The 24,079-nt window shown below is 44.6% G+C and overlaps 1 protein-coding gene across 3 annotated transcripts in view; it reads left to right on the forward strand.

Annotated features, from left to right (window-relative positions):
• Window positions 1-24,079, forward strand: part of klf12 (Kruppel like factor 12) — a 238,010-nt gene that overhangs the window by 113,389 nt on the left and 100,542 nt on the right. For 2 of the 3 annotated variants that reach the window (XM_033023014.1, XM_033023011.1), the window contains exon 3: window positions 986-1,075. The exons of the other annotated variant lie outside the window; for it this stretch is intronic. In XM_033023014.1, the coding sequence (XP_032878905.1) occupies window positions 1,010-1,075 (66 nt within the window). In that variant the 5' untranslated portion in view covers window positions 986-1,009. The remainder of the gene's footprint in view (window positions 1-985; window positions 1,076-24,079) is intronic. 3 annotated transcript variants of the gene reach the window in all.

Here is a 24,079-nt window from a genome sequence, read left to right on the forward strand (position 1 = left end):
TTATTGCTTCACTCTACCTATTGTACTAGAGTTGGGCTTGATTATATTTATGAAGATTATTATCTCAATGGGGTTAGGTTAGGTAAGGGGGAGGTGCAGCGAGACTTGGGCGTCCTTGTACACCAGTCACTGAAAGTTTGCGTGCAGGTACAGCAGGCAGTGAAGAAAGCTAATGGAATGTCGGCCTTCATAACTAGAGGATTTCAGTATAGGAGTAAAGAGGTTCTTCTGCAGTTCTATAGGACTCTGGTAATACCACATCTGGAGTATTCTGTACAGTTTTGGTCTCCTAAAAGGACATCCTTGTGATTGAGGCAGTGCAGCGTAGGTTCACGAGATTGATCCCTAGGATGGCGGAAGTCATATGAGGAAAGATTGAAAAGACTAGGCTTGTATTCACTGAAGTTTAGAAGGATGAGGGGGATCTTATAGTAACATATACATTATAAAAGGACTGGACAAGCTAGATGCAGGAAAAATGTTCCCAATGTTGGATGAGTCCAGAACCAGGGGCCACAGCCTTAGAATAAAGGGGAGACCATTTAGGACTGAGGTGAGAAAAAACATTTTCACCCAGAGAGTTGTGAATTTGTGGAATTCCCTGCTACAGAGGGCAGTGGAGGCCAAATCACTGGATGGATTTAAGAGAGAGGTAGATAGAGCTCTAGGGGCTAGTGGAGTCAAAGGATATGGGGAGAAGGCAGGCACGGGTTATTGATTGGGGATGATCAGCCATGATCACGATGAATGGCGGTGCTGGCCCGAAGGGTCAAATGGCCTCCTCCTGCACCTATTTTCTATGTTTCTATGTTTCTAATAACATCTGATTTGATTGGATAGCATGCAAAACCAAGCTTTTCACTGTACCTCGGGACACATGACAATCATAAACCTAAACCTTTTGACTTTTCTGCTGGGAATGATGGGGGGAACACAAAATGCCAAATGTTCCTCTGCCTCACGACTGTTTCTACTTCTTCTGCAGTGGTCGGACGCCTTTGAAAACATAATGTTAATGCTCGACGGGATGCCGGCAGGAAGAGTCAAGCCTGAGATCCTAGACTCCAAGAGGGGGGTAAGCTGAGGCTTCCAGATAATTCCCTTTCCTCCCAGTAGCAGTAATTATTTCCAGACTGCTCTGTCTCCTCGCAGCCGAAACCACAAAATGTGCTCATCCATCTCCAGCCCTTCGCTGCTTCTGCTGATATGTAGTCTGACACCTAGGAGACCCACTGAAGCCGACATGATATCACCACGCTCGAAAGCTAAGACAAAATTCTTAGTGAAGGACAGTTCAAATGATCTTTACAGTGGGTTGAGGTTTCTGTAGGTTTATATTCTGTGCATCTGCATCTGTGCTTTACAGGATATCTTGTACATAATACCCTTGCTTCTAGCTCAGTTAAAGTGTTACACTTGCAAACACTTATACCCACAAGCATTTGATTTATAATGATTGCATTCGTGTTTGTAAAAACAAAGAAAAGTAAAAGAGGAAGAAACCTTTTTTTTTTAAATTATAAAAAAGGGAATGCAAATTTGAGTATGAGCTGACAATTTATAAACAGTAGCCAATCTTTAAATTTCCTTTAACTGCAATAGTTGTAATAGTTCATGTCTTAGCAGACATGTCTTCACTACCAAGGGACTCTTGTTCAATTTCATTCTTACTCTACAATGCAGCTCCAAGACGATCATAAAGGAATAGAGAGGGATTTAGGGGGAAAATTCCTTGGCTTAGGCAAATAAAGGCCAGTGTTGGTGTAATAATCATGAATGCAAGGATTGTGGTGTTGTTTGACTGGAGATCTGGGGCAGAGGGGAAGGGGGGGAGGGTGGTTCTAGTGGGTAGGGTAAGGAGGGGTGGAGCGATATGGCAGGGGAGGAAAAGACAATGTTTTATTGTTGCTAAAATCCCTGATATCAATGGAACCAGCTCGAATGATTAGGAATAGACAATAAACGCTGCTTCCATCCAATGATTCAGTGATACTTCATTGTCACGTACTTAGGTAGTGTGAAATATTTTGCATACAACCCGATAGAATCATACAGCAGACCTCACCTAGGCAGTGCACAAAGAGTCGCCACATTTCTGGTGCCGGCAAAGATACAAGAAGCTCAGAGAACAGTCTTATCTTCTGCTCACAGTGGTGAACAAGGCCTGGCGCCGCACGTGGCCACAGGCAGCTCCCCGCCGGTACTTGTAATTAAACGAAATCTCCAGAAAATCATATCATCTATCAATATTTTAAACACACCATGTTCCTTGATTTACTGTCATCTGGGGCGAAACATTCATCGCAAATATTCCGCAATACACACGGCCTGACATTTTTAAACTCATTGTAAGAAATTGCTGGAAATGGGCGAGTTAGGCAATTTATATGTTTTCAAGAGAGAGTTAGATTTAGCTCTTAGGGCTAAAGGAATCAAGGGATATGGGGAGAAAGCTGGAACGGGGTACTGATTTTGGATGATCAGCCATGATCATATTGAATGGTGGTGCTGGCTCGAAGGGCCAAATGACCTCCTCTTGCACATATTTTCTATGTTTCTATAAAGACAGACCTAAACTGCACAGAGAGGAAATAAACATCAACACTGATGTGACATTAAAATGAAATGCCACTGAATGGAAACCATGAGCTATTTACTTCAAAGTCCTACATTCAAAATTGATTTTAGAGCAGATGATAACTGTGACATTTTATATCCACTAAATGGTTAATATAACCATTGACTTAAAAATAAATCTGAATAAACTGGTACCAATAATTAAATAAATATTGCATAGTAGGTCCAAGCATTACAGCACAGAAACAGCCATCTGGCACAACAGATCTTTGCCTGTAGCTGTGGTCTATATAATCTCTCTGTCACATTAGTTCATCCAAACACATCCTCCTATGCTCCTTTCCCCTCATGTACTTACTGAGTTCCCTCTTAAGTTTGGCATTGCTAATTACAAGTTCTGAGTTCCATATTTTCACCGCAAGAGTTTAGTTTAGTTTAGAGATACAGCACGGAAACAAGCCCTTTGGCCCACCAAGTCCGCGCCACCCAGCGATCCCCGCACACTATCACCATCATACACACACCAGGGACAATTTTATAATTATACTAAGCAAATTAGCCTACAAATCTGTATGTCTGGCATGCGGGAGGAAACTGGAGTTCCCAGGGAAAACAAATGCAGATCAAGGAGAGAAAGTACAATCTCCACACCGATAAGCACCAGTAGTCAGGATCGAAATCTGGTCTCTGGCGTTGTAAGGCAGCAACTCTACCGCTGCGCCACCATGCCGCCTTCTGAATTTCTTTATAGTATTAATTGGCGATGATTATATCCATAATCCCACCTTTTGTGTTCTCTGTCAGGGGGAAGCATTAGCAGTGAGATTGGACTCTGCAACAACCATTTTGTTTTGGGCAAATCCCACCTTTTTGTGTTCTCTGTCAGGGGGAAGCATTAGCAGTGAGAATGGACTCTGCAACAACCATTTTGTTTTGGGCACCATGAAAGCTTTCGGAAGTCCAAAATGGAATTCACAGCACATGGATCACACAAGATGCCCTCTTTTAGGAGGCATTAGCACATGCATATAGAATGCCTGCCAAAAGGATGCAAAGAGTCCAAATCGACTCATGAATTAGCATGAAATGCAGTGCAGATTTAACACCAGCTTGCCATTTTGGAGCGTAACACTATATTAGCTGGTTTATTTCTTCTGGCTGTTTTTGCCTCTATAAAATTAACTGCAGAAGATGAGGGGGGGGGGAGTGTGCCTGATGGTGAAGGATGTTTATTGGCCAGTGTTCTGTAGTTACATCCAGACAGGGTAGCACAGTGGCACAGTGGTAGAGTTGCTGAGTATGGGTGCAGTCTGTACAGAGTTTGTATGTTCTTCCTGTGACCTCATGGGATTTCTCCAGGTGCTCCGGTTTCCTCCCACATTTTGAAGACTTGCAGTGTAGATTAATTGGCTTCTATAAATTGTTCCTAGTGTGTAGGATGCGAAGGTGAGATAACATAGAACTAGTGTACGGGTGATCGATGGTCGGCATGGACCCAATCGGCCAAAGGGCCTGTTTCCACACTGTTTCTCCAAACTAAATTAAAGTATAAACGTTACTGGGAAAGTGAGCAGAGACCATGTGGTACAAGAAAAGATGATGGGTGGGGGAAGAGAAAGGGGGTCAGCAATGGGTGGAGAAGGGGTCTCAGTTGAAGACTTTGCCTGCCTGGGATACTCGGCATGCAATTTTCTTGGTGAGAAACAAGCTGTGAGAGACTTATGCTTTTACAAGAAAAGATTTACTAAAATCAGCAGGCTCAATGGCAAGCTCTGAGCAGGGCAAGGATTGGATTGCTTGTGAGTGTCAATGTGACTGTGTAATGGACTGTTAGTTTCCTGATTACTCCTATGCTAGAGTAAGTGCTACTTGCAATATCTCAGTTTTTTACCTACTGCTGCATAAAGGAATGCACAATATTTTCTAAGTAGGTCTTTCAAAACCCTCCGTACTACGTCATTTAACCCAGTATGGACAAAGCTAGAAATCTTAGCCTTCCTTGGATTATTTTTAACTGTTCATGCCAGCCACTAGAAAAATCCTCCATGTTAAAACTGCTGCAGCAATATTGTTGTAGCATAGTTTATGGATTGTCAATATTTAATTGTTATCAAAATTTCACGTAGAAATTTTTTTTTTATACCTGATACATTCTGGAATGGTTATGATTACATTCTGCTTTACACATGAACATGGACTACTGGCTTCAAGGCATTTTGCTAAACTGTCAATAGTCAACTAAGGCCTAATTGTGCAGATAATCTACAGATAAAATGCAGGTTAATAATAACAATAGTTACTTCCCAAAGCATAATGTCCAATGTTTTTAACAGTGAGGTTTTATAGAATTTCTTGGGTAAAGAAAGATCGTTTTTACAATCATTATATTACTAAAACTCTCATCTTGTTTGTTTGTCCGTTTGTTTGCCCGGTTTGTATTTGCGCAAAAACGGTACACGATAGTGCTACAATTTTTGGCCCACCTTACTCACCATTATCCTGTGATGTAAATTCAAGTTTCGTTCAGATTGATGGTATATTTTACAAGTTATTGACATTTGAAACTTAAAAAAAATAAAACAGCACCCCTTGCCCCGCCCCCACTTGCCCCGTCCCCACTTGCCCAGCCCCCACTTGCCATCTTTCCTTGACAGGCATCACAAAGGACATCCCACGGGCCCTCAGCATGGCCTTTGCACAATTCCAGACCGCAAGCTTTTTTCCCGTCACTATGGCGACTCGACGGCTCCACGGGTAAGTCTTCTTCTATTTTAATTTCTGCCCCCAGGGCCCTGGGCTGGGGTTGGATCCAGTGCGGGAACCGGGGGCAGGGAGAGGCTGTGCAGGGTTCCCTCGGTCCCTCCCACCCACTCCCCCGGCTCCAGGACGCCCTCGCCTCAAGCCCTCCCCCTCTGCAGGATGCTCACCCCCCCACGACAGCCCCCGCCTCAAGCCCTCTCCCTCCCTGGTTCCAGGACGCTCGCCCCCCTCCCCTGACAGCTCCCCCCCCCCCCCCCCTCAAGCCCTCCCCGGCTCCAGGACACTCGCCACCCCTACTCTCCCCCAAAAGGCCCCCCTCCTCAAGTACAACTTCATCGCCACCCTGCTGGAGAAAACGGGGCTAGTGGTGGTTCATCTCTATATTACTAAAACTCTCTTGTGTGTGAGTTTGCGTGTTTGTGAGTGTGCTTTTCATGACATTTTCATGATGTGCTTTTACGCCAAAATGGTACACGATAGCACTACAATTTTTGCACCACCTTACTTACCATTGTCCTGTGGTGTAGTGTATCAAGTTTTGTTAAGATTGATGTTACATTTTAAACGTTATTCACATTTTTACATTTACAAAACCCCAATTTGGGAAACATTTCTTCCCTCTGCACTGGCATTTACAGCTATGACATCACAATGGGATTGTAGCCCTGCTTGCTACAATGTTGTTATCCCAGGACACAGAGTCCTGTCAGCCCAAGCAAGTGCAATTGCATTTAAAAAAAACGTTTAAATGGGTGAATAAGGAGAAATGAGCAGCTTGTGTGCAATTGGGGCCTGTGGGTCAGTGGTGGAATATTGCGTTGGGGGAATGGGTTGCATTGGGGGAATGGGTGAGTGTTAGAATATTGCGATGGGGAACAGGTTGCATTGGGGGACCAGGCCTCCCATTGGGGTTATGGGTGAGTGGTCGAATAATGCGTTGGGGGAGGGTTTCGTTGGGGGACCAGGACTCCCATGTTGGAGAACGAGTAAGTGGTGGAATATTGCGTTGGGGAACGGGTTGCATTGGAGGACCAGGCCTCCCGTGGGGGCTACGGGTGAGTGGTAGGATATTGCATTGAGGGAACGGGTTGCGTTGGGAGACCAGGCCTCCTGTGCGACAGGGACCCAACAGGTCCCACTTGGTCTAGTTTTTGTCTTGTTGACTATATTTAATTGGATTTAAGCAGAAGGGAAGGAAGCATATTGAGAAATAACATTATTGTGATTATGGGGGTGGGAGATTGCAACCCTCACGTGGTCCACCCTGTTTCAACGAATGCAATCAAACTGCCGTGCACAAACAGAAGATCAAACAGAACAAGTGTTTAAGAAGGAACTGCAAATGCTAGAAAATCGAAGGTAGACAAAAGTGCAGGAGAAACTCAGCGGGTGGAGCAGCATCTATGGAGTGAAGGAAATAGGCAATGTCTCGGGCCAAAACCCTTCTTCAGACTGATGGAAGGTGGGGGGTATGTATATTCTTAGCAATTTCTGTCCTTTAATTGCGTAAGAATTTTGCATCGGTGCAGAACAGTTGTGAGTGCAGAAGTGCTGATTTTAATTAGCATTTAATTACTATGATTTACAAATTATAGTATTGGTCAGTAGAAGTATTGGTCAGTTTAAAATCCTCTGCCCAGGGGATAAGTCTGTGTTTGTTCGTTTGTTCCGGTGCACACTGCAGCCAGCCAACAGTCGCTTGTCTTTTTCTTTTTGTTTTCACTTTTAATTTCAAGTTTTCGTGTACCTTGTTGTGGGTTGTGATTGTTGGCAGACCCATTTCCCTCCGGGGATGAATAAAGTTTTATTCATCCTATAAGAAAAGTGTTTTTTAAAAGCTGTTTGCATATGTAAAGGTTCAGTTATCCGAAGTTACCTACATTTTTTCCCCATACTACATATGTATGAAATGTGTGTGCAGGCCTGCTCAATATTTCAAACATTATTGCTTTTATTTGCCAGCTATGCAGTGACATTTAAAAATAAAACTTACTAGACTAAGTGGGACCCGTTGGGTCCCAGTCACACGGGAGGCCTGGTCCCCCAATGCAACCCATTCCCCAATGCAATATTCCACCACTCACCTGTTCCCCCAATGCAACAGTTGGAGCATTCTGTAGCCGGAGGATGGGGACGGCTTCAGGCGGGGAGCGCCTGCAGCCAGGGGAGGGGGACGGCTTCAGGCTGGGCTTATCGGGGGCTGGTGGGGAGGGTGGGGGTGTATGGGGGAGGGGGGGTGTCTGGGGGAGGGGGGGTGTGGGGGAAGGGTGTGTGTGGGGGAGGGGGGGTTTCTGGGGGAGGGGGGGTGTGGGGGAGGGGGTGTGGGGGGAGGGTGTGTGTGGGGGGGGTGGGGGTGTGGGGAGGCGGGGTGAGGGGAGGCGGGGTGTGGGGGAGGGGGTTGTGGGGGAGGGGGTTGTGGGGGATGTGTGTGGGGAAGGAGATGTGTGGGGGAGGAGGGTGGTATAGGGGAGGGGGGGTTAGGGGAGGGTGTTGTGGGGGAGGGAGGGGGGTGTGGGAGGTGGGAGGGATGTGTGGGCTCACCAGTTCCCGCCCCAGCTCCGACCACACTCACCGGATCCCAGCTCCGGCTCTGACCGCACTCACCAGCTCCAGGACCCGGCTCCGGACTCACTCAACGGCTCCCGTCCCCAGCGCCTGTCACGATCACAGCTCCTTCCCGCGTACACAGCCAGCCCCCGCCCGCGTACACAGCCAGCCCCCGCCCGCGAACACAGCCAGACCCCGCCCGCGAACACAGCTAGCCCCCGCCCGCGAACACAGCCAGACCCCGCCCGCGAACACAGCTAGCCCCCGCCCGCGAACACAGCCAGACCCCGCCCACGAACACAGCCAGACCCCGCCCGCGAACACAGCTAGCCTGCAAACTCAGCCAGCCTGCGAACTCAGCCAACCCCCGCCCACGAACAAAGCCCACACTCCACTCCTTCAGCTTTATTCTCGGCGCCGTTGATTGACAGCAGTTGCCGGAAGGGGCGTCGCCGTCCCGGCGAATAACAGACCAACTTTTGTAATATTTCACCGATCGGAACAAAACTTGGTACGCTCGGATCAGAGGAGAACGGTGATTAAGGTGGCGTAAATTTAAAAACAATGCAAACTGGAAGAGGGCAAGATGAGAGTTTTAGTAACAGTATAAATATCTAAATAGATAATTTTCCTGGCAGTTTCCTTGGAGGTAAGTTCTATGCAGGGAGACTGTATAAAAACTAATATCTGAAACTTTCCAACTGTGAAATGCTCGAGCTTAATGCTCCTGTAGTTTGTTTCATTTAAAAAGGAAAACAAAAAAAGTTATACAGCAATCAGCTAAAGCGATAAATCTCATTTTGTAGCAGTATCCAAAATTAAGTTCTGTTCTTGAGCCTCAATGTTGGCTATTTTGTTGATTGGCCTTATTTAACATAGCATTCGTTTTCTATATAAATGATTCCTTTTAGAAATCCTTTTCAGACAGGTTTGTATGTGTATGTTGCCGTTAGGCAACGTGATGGATAGGGTGGTTCATTTCTAAGCTCTTACTGAAGATTCTGGCTGAGTTTCAAAGCTAGTTGAAGAGAGTTGATGACCTAGACTGAGATCAGTGTCTGGCTCCAGTGCTGGGCGGCACTGTTATGTCTAAGAATGTAGAATGTAACTCAAACACATTTTCTTAAAACACGAAAAAAAACTTAACGGCTCAACCAAGCTGCTGGCAATATGAATTTATCCCCATTAAGAGGTGATGTCATCTGGTTCAAAATATGGAAAGATTTTCTGTCTGAGACAACTTAATGACAGATGGAAAGTAGTTGAGGTTTTATCTCTAATCAATTGTCATTAATTAGTTTTTGAGCATTAGACCATTAAAATCTGTTTCAAGACAAATCCTAGTTTATTAAAGCTGCACCTCCGGATAAGTCAAAACCTCAATCAGCAGTTTAATTATAGTAAATGGATTCTTTATAAAATCAGACATAAAATGTTTCTGTTGTGTTACAAATATTTACAATGTGGCTAGTGTGTCCCCTGGAATTAGATCATTCTGATCAGTGTAGGAGATAGCAACGCTTAAAAACAAACTCCACCATCTAATCAGTAAGCTTTGCTGGGAGAGGGGAAAAAACAAATGTTGGAGAAACTCTGCGGGTCAGGCTTCATTGTGGAGGGAAATAGACAAACAACATTTCAAGCTGGGACCTTTCACACTGAAATATAATCAAGAGTCAAGAGTGTTTTATTGTCCCATGTCCCAAACAGAACAATGAAAATCTTACTTGCATTCTCCAATGTTATTGTACTAACCTACAAACACCCCACCATCGCCTCTTTCGCCACCTCATTTTCCCCCCCTCTCTTCCCTTACCCCACCTGGATGCGCATCCATTTCTCCCTTTCCTGCCTCCCCCCACCAGTCACTTCCCATCTATTTTCCTTCTTCTGACTTCTTCTATCCTTACCTCCTTAACTCGCGCTATTTGTCTGTTCATCTCTGGTTTCTGTTCGACTATCTGTCAATCAAACCCCACATACTTGTATCTTCCTATCTTGTGTTTAAGAAGGAACTGCAGATGCTGGAAAATCGAAGGTACACAAAAATGCTGGAGAAACTCAGTGGGTGCAGCAGCATCTATGAAGCGAAGGAAATAGGGTTTCGGGCCGAAACGTTGCGTATTTCCTTCGCTCCATAGATGCTGCTGCACCCGCTGAGTTTCTCCAGCATTTTTGTGTATCTTCCTATCTTGTACCTGGCTTTGTCCTGCTCCCACCTCACTTCCAGCTCTCTGCTCCCTTACCACGATCAGTCTGAAGAAGGGCCCAAACCGAAACGTCACCTATCCATGTTCTCCAGAGATACAGCCTGACCTGCTGAATTACTACAGCACTTTTTGCCTTTTTTTGCAAACCGGCATCTAGAGTTCCTTGTGTCTTGCTTTTTGTTCTATAGCTTGCTTCACACAACATAAAATTGACCTCAACGAGCAGATCCTATCCCTGCACCAGAAAGCCAGCCAGGATATGTTCCCTTTAATATACATTCTCTCCTTCAGGACTGCCAGCCATGGTAATGATATTCTCCTCAGTTCATGGCCCTAATCTGACACCCTCTTCCAAGCATTGATCGTCCAAGCAAAAAGCCCCAATTTACGCAAAACAAACTCGATCACTGATAGCCACATGACAACCTCACTCAAACCTCTTCAATCAATGGCCAGCCTCCCTTCCCCCACTCCAAGCTCTACTTTACCTGCCTTGCACCTCATGCTCTTTTTAGTCATCAGTCCTCCCTTCTAGTAACGCTGACAAGCTAAAGCCTGGCAACACTTTTTCTGCACGGTGTGCGATTAACACATCGCGACAGCACCAATGAATCTTTAGGCCAATACTTTATCCAAAATTATAAAGGTTTAGAATACAGATGTTGTTTACAATTCTACATATATGGGTCAGAGAGAATCTTGACTGTGCACCTCCAAGCATGATGAGTTGGCTCTGATACACAGGGTGGCACAGTGGTGTAGCAGTAGAGTTCCTGCCTTACAGAGCCAGAGACCCAGGTTCGATCCTGACTACGGGTGCTGTCTGTGCAGAGTTTGGACGTTATCCCTGTGACCGCATGGGGTCACGAGTGCTCCAGTTAGCTCCCACACTCCAAAGACGTACACGTTTGTAGGTTAATTGGCTTTGTAAATTTTCCCTCATGTGTAGGATAATGTTAGTGTACAGAGTGATCGTTGGTTGGCGTGGACTAGGTGGGCCCAGGGCCTGTTTCCGCACTGTATTTCTAAAATCTAAAGTCTAAAGTTTTGTTCTGTTTACAAATTACAGGCGAGGATTTTACACCCCATGAGATTGAATGGTACATATTGTTTGAAGCAATGACAACTTGTTGCTGAGCAGAAGGAAGGTCATTGCAATATTTCTTACTTTGAACTGCAGTGTCATATAGAGGCAAAATGCAGAGGTTGAACACAGCCGACAGTGATGGAGAGGAGAGAAAAATCAACCTTGATCCCTAACTCGATTCTTAGCGAAACACAGAGCATGATTGTCTGAATCTCTGAACACCTAGGCATGACATTTCACCAGGGCAATGACTAATGATATGATTATATAAATCAATATGATGATACTAGTTCCCATCACTCTTCAACCTTTGTGCTCACTGAGAGGCATTGAGTTTAGTGCTGGGTCAGCATAAATTCAAAAATGTCACTCTTTGATTTAAATTTTCTCATGACCTTGACCCTCCACATGTCAGTAACCATCTCCAGCGGTGTCCGAGTCATAGGATCATACAGCGCAGAAATAAGCTCTTTATCCAACCATGTTCATTCCAACCAACACATATCCATCCTCCATCCTCACTATTCCCATTTACCAGAAATTAGCCCATGTACTTCAATACCTTGTTGCCTATTAAATGCTGTAAGAATTTCTGTCACCACCATCTTCTCAGTGATTGTTTTCCATATGCCAACCACCAAGAAAACATTCTTCCTCACATCTCATCTAAACTTTGTACCTCTCACCCTAAACCTGGCTTTAGATACCTCTACAATATGTTAATGTTTCCAACTATATACCTTATCCACGCCACTCATGATTTTGTGTACCTTTTTTTTAAATTCATTGTACTTAATTTCATTAATCTCACACTGGTCACTGTCGTCAGCTGCCAAGGATCCAACATTTGGAGTTCTTACTCCCTTTCCTCTTCTAACATAGTCTTTAGAGTTGGATAAAGGGCTAGTGTTTGTGGGAAGATCTACTTATGTCCACTGTCTCTGGTTGGCTGCCGGTGACTAGCAAGCCATAAGGATCGGTGTTGAGTGCGCTTCTTTTCACGTCGTATATTAACGATTTGGATGATAAAATTATTGACTTATGTGGCCAAGTGTGTGGATGGTAAGCAGATAGGTGGAGGGGCAGGCAGTGTTGAGGAAGCAGAGCTTCTGCGGAAGGACTTGGACAGGCTGGGAGAGTGGACAAAGAAGTGGCAGATGGAATACAGCGTACTCAAGTGAAAGGTCATGCATTTTGGTAGTAGGAATAAAGGCTAAATGGGGAGATGATTCAGAAATCGGAGGTGCAAAGGGACTTGGGAGTGCTGGTGCAGGATCCCCAACAGATTAATTTGCAGGTTGAATCGGTAGTACGAAAGGCAAATACAATGTTAGCAAACATTTTGAGAGGACTAGAATGTAAAAGCAGGAATTATTACTGGGGCTTTATAGAGTACTGGTCATACCACATTTGCAGTATTGTGAGCAATTTTAGGCACCATATCTGAGGAAAGATGTGTTGGCGCTTGAGAGGGTCCAGAGGAGGTTTACGAGAATGATCCCAGGAATAAGTGGGTTAACATATGATGAACATTGGATGGCTCTGGGCCTGTACTCGTTGGAGTTTACAAGGATGAGGGGGTATCTCATTGAAACTTAATGAATAATGAAAGAGTGGATGTGGAGAGGATGTTTCCACTGTTGGGCGAGTCTACAACCAGAAGGCACAACTTCAAAATAATAGGATGCACCTTTAGAAAGGAGATGAGGAGGAATTTCCTTAGCCACTGGGTGGTGAATCTGTGGAATTCATTGCCACAGGTGGTGGTGGAGGCCAAGTCTTTAGGTATTTTAAATGCGGAGATTGATAGGTTCTTGATTAGTAAGGGTGTCAAAGGTTATGGGGAGAAGGCAGGAGAATGGGGTTGAGAGGTAAAGATAAATCAGCCTTGATTGAATGGTGGAGTAGACTCGATGGGCCGAATGGCCAAATTCTGCTCCTATGACGTATGGACTTATGTACACCCTACTCCTGTGAGAAATTTATACTCTGTGAATTGTTGAAGGAACCCAAAGTGAACAGAGGGGGGAAGTGAAGGAAAGATGGGAGATAAATTGATTTACGGATAAAAAGATGATCTCAACCCTGTAATTGTCTACACATACCACCCCTTTATTATGCAGTACGGATTATTTTTACTTTCTTTTTGTCCTAGTTGGCAGAAATCTATTTTTTATGTAACTCCTCGAGGCATGGCTTAGAAACGTTAAAAAAAATCAGATTTGTTATTGGTTTGCGGTGAACATTGTCATCAGTAGGTTAAGACTCATTTCACATATTTCAGGAGAGTCGAAAGCCTCATTGAGATACACGTGCCAAAAGTGGACAATTATTAACGCTTGCACCTCTTTACATTGGTTTGGAAGGAGACCAAGGAAAGGTTGGGGAAATTGTTACCAAACTTATTTGAGTAGCTCAGAAGTACATATCTTAATTTTTGTGCATTTTCATGCTAACAAAAATATATTTATATTTCAAAATAAACCATTATTTTTTGCAATTGGCTACCATTTCTCAGAATAAATGTAATTTGTACATGCTCTAATAAAACGGAATTTGACAATGCAACCTCAGTGATAAATACGTTCACTTATCATAAAGGTGTCTTAAACCTCTCATTATCATAATTACATCCATTGTAGGTGGTAGCATGTTTTGGATTATATTTTGAATTTACTATTGTTTCAGGTATTGGTGTTATTTTTAAGTAGAAATGTTTCAGTAGGGCGAAGAATGTTTGGCCATCAGAATTAAACGCTGTAAACTATTAACTAAATAATGCCTGTCTGATATCAGTCCAAACCAATATAAACGAGTTCCATTAAAAAACAGCATACTTATTTGACAGTGATATTCAAATACTCAATGAAATGGTTTATCTGTCTCTAATAAAGCTAAATGTGCCAAAAGATAATTAAACTTGTATGCTTAATTTCTACATAAGGCATTTCTCACTTATGTTGCTATCATTGTAACCGTTTGGTCCAGATTTTTCTGAGAAATATTTCCTGTGGAACTGCCAACTTAACGCTTCGTACCTGTCAGGAAGCTCCAGACTCCTCCACGTCATCTCCTAGGCAATAATGGGCCTAACTTCAACTTTGATTTCCGTTTTCTCAGATAAGATTACGTTATGCTGAGTATGGGTTGGGTCTTTTCCTTCCTTACTTCCAAGTTATGGCTTCAACTAAACAATGGCTGGAGCATCATTGTATTTTTTTTTCTAAAATCTCTGTGGCTTCAGGAAACTTTAGTTCACCTAGTTCCACTGATCAGTGTTTTCACACCTTACCTTCCATATCTGTATGTCTCCCTCTCCTCTGACTCTCAGTCTGAAGAAGGTTATTAACCTGAAACATCATGCATTCCTTCTGTCCAGAGATGCTGCCTGTCCTGCCGAATCATCCCAGCATTTTGTGTCCATCCACTGTTCATGACTCCCCCCACACATGCCCGCCTTTGACCAACACCAAGTACTTTCTTAATGCATGATCCAATTGTGTTTTATTTCCTGTTGAGGCAGTGCAGTACTGGGCATAGATAACCAATCAACCCAGGATATTTGCAAACATGAAGAACAACATCAGATCAAGGCATTTTGCAAAAGGTGCGTGCGTTTGGGCTAACAAGTTGGCTCATTTAGTCATCTGTGCAGAGGGAATAGGATGCAAGTCTCATGGTGAAGATGCAACTGAAGAGGCTTGAAAGAGCTGGAAAATGGTGTTAACTTGGGACGGTGCAGAGGAGCAAGCAGCAATGCTGCAGAGGTCCTCTCATGCATGTTCCTAACCCAAAGTATTTCCTCAACTTCCTCAACAACGAGGCTTTTCAGTTATGTTTATCCTGCTGAATGTTGGAGGCATAGATAGAGTAATGCTGTTGCTTAAATTTGTCAGTGCTTGTGGCAGAGGCATTTGCAGACTGCATTTTCCAAGTATAATAGTAACAATTAGGATATAAGGGGAGGTTGAAATGTTATGCATTACCACCATATCACACCATGCATTACCACCATGTACACTCTCAAAGCACCCATACTCTTTCCATTATCTTCAGTGAAAAATATTGTGCAGATAATAATAGCTACAAAGCACAAACCATTTTTTAGATTTTGTGCAAATCACAACCACAGAAAGAGCCTATTACTGATGTATCCGTATACACTGCAGACCACTGAGCGCTGGGAGAAATGCCAAATAACTTCGAGATTTCTTCTGGTGTTGGCACCAACACAACTCTATAAATTATCCAGCATTTGGGGAGCTTTGCTTTTGACTTCCAAGCACTCTCCTTTGGGTGTTGGATCAACACAGCCTGTTGCCACCATGCTGTAGCTGGAAGGATTGCTGGTCTGGTTCCTATTACCACCATGCGTTGAGCTCGCACAATTGACTTTATGGATAGAATTCCGCTGGCTTTCCCTTCTGCCTGAGATGGGCTGTCACAAAATTGCTTCATGTAAAAGGTGCACACAGATTCAGATTCAGATTCAGATTCAATTTTAATTGTCATTGTCAATTAGCCACAATGGAAAAACCCAGACAAATGACTGTACTAGCTGGCCTTCCTCTTCAAAGGTGGGCTCAACGAGAGCACAGGGGCCAGATTAGTGGAGTGTGGTAGGGACTGGTCCTTGCAGTTCAGAATTTGCTTTGATATTTATTCAATTTATGAGGATGTTACCAGGACTCGAGGGCCTGAACGATAGAGAGAGGTTGAGCAGACTAGGACTTTATTCCGTAGAGTGCATGAGGATGAGAGGTGATTTTACAGAGCTGTACAAAATCATGGGAGGAATAGATCGGGTAAACACACAGCGTATTTTGCCCAGTGTAGTGGAATCAAGAACCAGAGGACAGAGGTTTAAGTTGAGGGTGGAAAGATTTAATTGGAACCTGAGAGGTAACCTTTTCACACAAAGAACGGTGGGTACATGGAATGAGCTGCCGGAGGAGGCAGTTGATGCAGGTTCTATTGCAATGTTTAAGAGGCATTTAGATTGGTACATGGATATGATAGATTTAGAGGGATATAGGCCAAGTGCAGGCAGGTGGGGCTGCTGTAGATGGGGCATGTAGGTCGGCATGGGTAAGTTGGGCCGAAAGGTCTGTTTCCACGCTGTATGCCTCTATGACTATTATCAAGATTCAGGAGATGTGATATTCATGGCCTGGGCCAGCATTTAGTTTCCCTTTCCTAATAGCCCTCGAGAAGATGGTGGTGAGTTGCCAAGTTGAACCACTGTAATCCTTCAGGTGTGGGGATACCCTCAATGCTGTTATGGAGGAGTTCCAGGATTTTGACCCAGCGGAGGTGAAGGAACGGAAATGTATTTCTAATTCATGGTGTAGTGCGGCTTGGGGGAAGTGTGCTGGTTTTAGTGTTCCGCTGCTTTTGCTACCTTTGTCCTTTTAGCTAATAGAGGTTGTGAGTTTAAGGTGAGCTAAGGACTCTTGGCGGCTTGGTTCAGTGAATCTTGTAGATGGTACAAACTGAAGCATTGGTGGTGGAGTGAATGGCTGTGGAGCGTGTGCCCATCAAGCAGGTTATGTCCTATATGGTATGGTCTTGAGTGTTGTTGGAGCTGTGGTCATCCAGGCAAGTGGGGAATATTTGATCCTGGCTAGAGTCAGGTAAATGGTGGACATGCTTCGGAGAGTTACTCACCAATGATTGTGGCTATCCTTGTAGTTGGGAGGGAAGGGGAGATTTGCATGTGCATTTTGTGGAGAGCAGGCATTTGGCACATAGATTTTGTTGGGGACAGGGTGGTGATAGATCTGGCACTGGCAGGCAATGGAAGATTGGAAGGAATCCAGTGGGTGGCTGTAATGAGGGGATGAAAGGCTCTTCCCCATCAGCCTCCATGTTGATGTTTCAAGGTTTCAACGTCAGTTTATTGTCACATGTACCAATTATGGTACAGTGACATTTGAGTTGTAGGACTAAGACCAAATTGTCCCAACATTGACCTCATTCCCCTGGTATTGCTCCAAAAGGGATGTTGTACACAAAATAACCTCATCAGCATCATGCAAGATGAACATTCACAAGGATATTTCTAGGACTTGAGCTATAGGGCTGAGCTATAGGGAGAGGTTGGACAAGCTAGGACTTTATTCCTTAGAACGTAGGATAAGAGGTGATCTTAAAGAGATGCATAATGCCATGAGGGGAATAGATAGAGTAGATGCACAGAGTCTTTTACCCAGATTAGGAGAATCAAGAACAAGAGAACATAGGTTTATGGTGAGAGGGGAGAGATTTGATAGGAAATGAGGGGGAACTTTTTCACACAGAGGGTGGTGGGTAGATGGAATGAGCATCTAGGGAACGTAATTGAGGAGGTACTATAACAGTATTTAAAATACATTTGAAAAGGTACATGGATAGGAAAGGTTTAGATGGATATAGGCTAAACGCTGGCAGGTGGGACTAGTGTAGATGAGGCACCTTGGTCGGCAAGGGGTAGCTGGGGCGAAGGGCCTGTGCTTTATAACTATGATTAAGGGGTCACAAAGGTGACTCATGGCAGAAACTGCAAGGTCACATTTTCATGATCAGGTCATGTAGTGGTCATAAATGTGATTGGCTTTGGATTGCACAGCACTGAGAGAGACCATGTTACATGGTTGAATTGCCAGGCAAATTGACACCTGGTTTCTTTAGCAGAGTAACTCAGCTGGTCAGGCAGAAGAAGGGTCTCGACCTGAAATCACCCATTCCTTTCCTCCAGAGATGCTGCTTGCACCGCTGAATTACTCCAGCTTTTTGCGTCTATCTGTGGTTTAAACTAGCATCTGCATGTGTCCCTATACACATTGCTGTGGTGAAATCATTGGTCATGAGATTCCATATGGGGAGATGCCAGCAAAACAACCATAACAGCTCAAAGTGTTAGTGACAGAATCCCAAAAAATGGTGGGGATGATTTACACATGCAGTTTGTTATATTGGCCAGCTAGCATCCTCAGCTGACTTGTCTGCAAATAAAAGGGATTTGGGGTAGCATTCCTAATTGTCTGAATTAGAAATCACAGGCACAGATAAGTTTTAATATTCTCTTAATTTTTTGGGTTGATAGAAAGTGAACTATATACGAATGTAGCATAAAGAAAAATAATTTGTGGGAATATTTGTGAGGAGAAATCCAATTGAGATTCAGCCCCAGCTACTGTGCTTAAACAGTCTTTACTCTTTTATGTTTAATAAGGAACTGCAGATGCTGGAAAATCAAAGGTAGACAAAAATGCTGGAGAGAATCAGCGGGTGAGGCAGCATCTATGGAGCGAAGGAAATTGGCAACGTTTCGGGCCGAAACCCTTCTTCAGACCCGAAACGTTGCCTATTTCCTTCGCTCCAAAGATGCTGCCTCACCCGCTGAGTTTCTCCAGCATTTTTGTCTACCTTTAATCTTTTATATTTTGCTTGTTCTTTGAGAGAGTCCCTGCAGGGAGAACTGATTATAATTAATCTTTGTTGCCCCCTACACATTATGAATTACAAGAAGAAACAACAATTAATTTCGGTAAGGAGGTAATAATGGACAAAGTTGCTTGCTTGGGGCCTTAATTTGGAATCACGGAGAGAATATAGCACAGAAACAGGCTCCTTCAGCTCACTGAATCAGCACTGACCATCACTGTGCTGCAGCACAGTGGCGCTGCTGGTAGAGCCGTGGCCTCACAGCGCCAGAGTCCTGGGTTCGATCCTAACCATGGGTGCTGTCTGTGTGGAGTTTGCACATTCTCTGTGTGACAGTGAAATGTGAGGTGTTGCATTTTGGGATAACTAACATGGGCAGGGCTGACACAGTGAATGGCAGGTCTCTGGGGAGTGTTATTGAGCAAAGGGATCCAGAAAGACAAGTATATAGTTTGGTGAAAGTGGCACTACAGGTGGATAGGGTGGTCAAAATTATTTTGGTACATTGCCCTTCATCAGTCAGAGTATTGAGTATAGAAGTTGGGAGACAGACACAAAATGCTGGAGTAATTCAGTGGGTCAGGCAACATCTCTAGAGAAAAGGAATAGGTGACATTTTAGATCGAGAGAAGAGTTTTGATCCAAAACATCACCTATTCCTTTTTTCCAGAGATGCTGTCAGACCCGTTGAGTTACTCCAGCAAACTAACATCTGCAGTTCCTTCCTAAACATAGAAGTTGGGAGGTCATTTTGCAGTTATATAAGATGTTGGTGAGGCCACATTTAGAGCATTATGTTCAGTTCTGGGCACCATGTTATAGGAAAGATGTTGTCAAGCTGGGAAGGGTGCACATAAGATTTACGAGGATGTTGCCAGGACTCGAGGACCTGAGCTATAAGGAGAGGTTGAGCAGACTACGACTCTATTGCTAGAGTCGCAGGAGGATGAGTGGTAATCATGTAGAGGAATAGAAACATAGAAAATAGGTGCAGGAGTAGGCCATTCGGCCCTTCGAGCCTGCACCGCCATTCAATATTATCATGGCTGATCATCCAACTCAGTATCCTGTACCTGCCTTCTCTCCATACCCCCTGATCCCCTTAGCCACAAGGGCCACATCTAACTCCCATATTAGTTTGGGTAGATGCACAGAGTTTCTTGCCCAGGTTAGGGAAATCGAGAACCAGAGGAGGTAGGATTAAGGTCAGGGGAGAATGATTTAATAGGGACTATTAAAGGGACTGAGTGGTAACTTTTTCACACAAGGGGTGGTGGGTGTATGGAAAGAGCTGCTGGAGGAGGTAGTTCAGGCAGGAACTATCGCAATGTTTAAAATACATTTAGGTACATGGATAGGACAGGGTTTTAGTTTCCTAAATTTGCACTAAATTTGAACTAAGAGTCCAGTGTCCTAGGTCGATTGTAGGCATGGTTAAGCAAAAATCTGAATTGTGACAGTTCCATGGTTATTAATAGATATTTCCCTGACACTGCTTTCTAAACAAAGTGAAATTAAATAGAGTGTAGAGGGCCTGTCCCACTGCGGGGACCTAATTCGTGACTTTAGAAGAGTTTGCCCTCGACTCATACTCGCAGCATGGTCGACAAGAGGTCCTAGGAGATCTTTGTAAATCTCCTTCATGCTCGAGAGTAGTCCCCGCATACCCGAGGCCTCAGTTATATCGCGGCGTTTTTTTCACCAAGCTGAAAAATGCCCACGAGTAAAAAAAGGTCGCCATGGAGAAAATCGATATTTTTTTACTCATAGGTTTAGTTGAGGTAAGTCGTAGTAGGTCGTAATGCTATCGTAGGTAATCGAAGGCAATCAACGGTAATCTAAGGTAGTCGAAGGTAATAGCTTGTTGAGAAAAACAAGGTAAGTAAACCGACCGGTAATGTTAAATGCCCGCTAAACGTTATTAAAAGTTGTCTGGCTTCTTAAAATTGTCTCCACTCCTTCTCCCCCCCTTTTCCCCCATTCTCTCCCCTTCTCTCCCCCACTCTCCCCTTTTCTCCCCCCCCCTCCCGCGCTCGCTAAAGGACTTACCATAACTGTGCCAGCCGTCTTTTACCTTCCTGTTCAGCGTGGGTGTGAATTTCAGACAGCGCTCCCCCACTTTCCCTTGCCCTCGCCTTTGCGATGTGTTTGTGTGTGTCTGTGTGTGTGTGTGCTGACGGTCGATCTGGCTCACGGTATCATCACTGACAGTCAACCCAGGTCGAGGTTTTTCAGGCGAGTGCCCTCGAGCTTGAAGGTCGAAGACGGTCGCTGAAAAGTCGCGTTAGTGGGACAGGCCCTTGACACCAGTATGAATAACCGCGTGAGTGAAAGGTTGAGTGCATGGATGGGCAGTCTGGTATCACTCCATCTCACCGCTGTCTTTTCATGAGATTGTCCACTACTGTAGACAGCCATGGGGTCTCAGAATTTGGCATTTTTGGGTCGTAATGAAACCTTGTCGGCGTCAGAAATGTGGCAACTCTTTGTGCGCTGCCTCGGTTCTTCTTATTCTTCTTCTTCTTTTACCAGATTGTATCCCAAAACAAGGAATTTCATGGTACCTAGGTACATGTGATTATATAGTATCATGGAATCATTGAGCTTCCTGCTTGGAATGTGGAAGAGAAGATTTTGCCCAGAAGGTTGAATGTGGCAGCATGGATTCTGTCAATCATGGCAATGTGATGTAGTTGCCATGGAGAATTTGACTCAGCCAGCGAACAACACTGTTCCAGTTTGGAAATTAAAAACAGTGCTTGATTTAAGACCAAACGACAAACAGGCACTTTCCTGTACTATTCTTATCGCTAACCTCATACATCAGATTCAGATTTAAACTTTATTGTCATTGTGCAGTGTACAGTACAGAGACAAGGAAATGCAGTTAGCATCTCCCTAGAAGAGCGACATAGAATATGAGTATAAATAAATATATTTACATGCATTGTCGTAGTAGTGCAATTATTTTTTTCCTGGTGGAAGGAGTGTCCGTGGGGGGGGGGGGGGGGGGGGGGTGATTGGCAATCACCAAGGTACAGTGTTGAGCAGTGTAACAGCCACAGGGAAGAAGCTGTTCCTGGACCTGCTGGTCCGGCAACGGAGAGACCTGTAGCACCTCCCGGATGGTAGGAGGGTAAACAGTCTGTGGTTGGGGTGAGAGTAGTCCTTGACGATGCTGAGCGCCCTTCGCAGACAACGCTTGCTTTGGACAGACTCAATGGAGGGGAGTGAGGAACCTGTGATGCGTTGGGCAATTTTCACCACCCTCTGCAGTGCTTTCCGGTCGGAGACAGAGCAGTTGCCATACCATACTGTGATACAGTTGGTAAGGATGCTCTCGATGGTACAGCGGTAGAAGTTCACCAGAATCTGAGGAGACAGATGGACCTTCTTTAGTCTCCTCAGGAAGAAGAGATGCTGGTGAGCCTTCTTGACCAGAGTTGAGGTATTGTGGGTCCAAGAGAGGTCATCGGATATGTTCACCTCCAGGAACCCGAAGCTGGAAACACATTCCACCTCCGTCCCGTTAATGTGGATGGGGGTGTGCATGCCGCCCCTAGACTTTCTGAAGTCTACAATGAGCTCCTTGGCCTTCTTGGAGTTAAGGGCCAGGTTGTTGTCAGATGGTCAAATCATCAGCCATTTCTCTGTGTCAAAGGTGGACACAAAATGCTGGAGTAACTCAGCTGGACAGGCAACATCTCTGGAGAGAAGGAATGGGTGATGTTTTGGGTGGAGACCCTTCAGAAGTCTGAAGAAGGGTTTTGGCCTGAAACGTTGCCTATTTCCTTCGCTCCATAGATGCTGCTGCACCCGCTGAGTTTCTCCAGCACTTTTGTCTACCTTCGATTTTCCAGCATCTGCAGTTCCTTCTTAAACCCTTCAGAAGTTGCCTGAGATGCTGACTGTCCCACTGCATTATTCCAGCATTGTGTGTCTGTTTTTGCGTTAAACCAGCATCTGCAGTTCCTCCATACACATTTCTCTACACCAATTCTCTGTGCCAGAACATGCAGTAGAAAATAAAAATGGCCTGAATTAATACCGAAATGCCCACCATCCACACTCTCCACATTTTCCCTTTTATATTCGCAATCCCTTGTGCCATACTTCATGTTTTGTAATAACTTAATGTTCCTAAGGCTCTTAGGAACCTTAGGAATGTTCAAGGGCATTGCTAGTGCCATAGTACCTCCAATTTCCCAGTTGCTAAACACTTTAATTCACCTTCCCATTCCCACACAGACCTCTCTGTCCTAGGTCTCCTCCATTGTCAGAGGGAGGCTAAACGCAAATTGGACGAACAGCATCTCATATTTCGCTTGGGCAGTTTACAGCCCAGTGGTATGAATACTGATTTCTCTAACTTCAGGTAGGCTCGGCATTCCCTCTTCCCCCCCCCCCCCAAGTCGACTTGCTTCTCGTTTTCACCCAACAAACAGCTAACAAAGGCCTGTCTCCTTTATCATCGTTACTTTTTTGCATATATTTCATTCATTGTTCTTTATCTCTCCACATCATCATCTATATCTCTCGTTTCCCTTATCCCTAACTAGTCTGAAGATGGGTCTCGACCCGAAACATCACCCATTCCTTCTCTCCAGAGATGCTGCCTGTCCCGCTGAGTTACTCCAGCCTTTTGTGTCTATCTTCGATTTAAACCATCATCTGCAGTTCCTTCCTACACCTCCAATGCACCACTCAGTCCTGCCCTCCTATCCAATTACAAGGACAGTCCTATTCAGACCCTTAAATGTATCCCCCTGCTGACTGGGCGGGAGCTCGCTTCCTGAGCCCACCTTGTGAGAGGCAGAGCAGCTGGTAGGTTTTTGAGAGCAAAAACATGCAGCGTCTTTTCTAATTCTCATGCTCCATTTTCATGCGGGTTTGCCTCCTCTGGGGAATTTGCCCATTCCTGGAAAAGTCTAATCTGGACATCTGGATCTTTTGAGAATTCTCTTCCACTGCAAGCATTTCCTCCCATGTGTCCTCAGGGCAGGGTAGGCCAGATTACATGTAGCGTGCTCTGAATGTGTCGATTCTCCGCAGTCTTTAATTGTCATTCCTTTCTCCGTGATGTCCCATCTGTTGCCCACTGCTGCCAGTGGCAACTGTCAGCTACACGCTTGGCAGTCCAACCCAATGCTTGCTTTGATCGTTAATCCTGGGCTAGTGAAAGAGATGCATGCCTCATTATTTGTCCCAGATGTACCATCAGGCTGTTACAGCTTTGTTTGCTTATCCCCTTCCCCCATCGTCACAGTGGAATCTCACTTTTGCTTAAAGGAAAAGCACTGTGACACGTGGAATCAGTTCATTACAATACGATCAAGGAAAATGTCAGACAAAAGACAAGCTAAATTACCTGCTTAATACACATGCTTGCAAAGTGGTTAATATTCAGGACCGACATGCGAAGGCTTGCCTTATTGATTTGGAGGGATGAGTTCTAATCCCACCACAGAAGATA

This window comes from Amblyraja radiata, chromosome 6 (assembly GCF_010909765.2).
Source record: "Amblyraja radiata isolate CabotCenter1 chromosome 6, sAmbRad1.1.pri, whole genome shotgun sequence".
NCBI classification, from domain to species: domain Eukaryota; kingdom Metazoa; phylum Chordata; class Chondrichthyes; order Rajiformes; family Rajidae; genus Amblyraja; species Amblyraja radiata.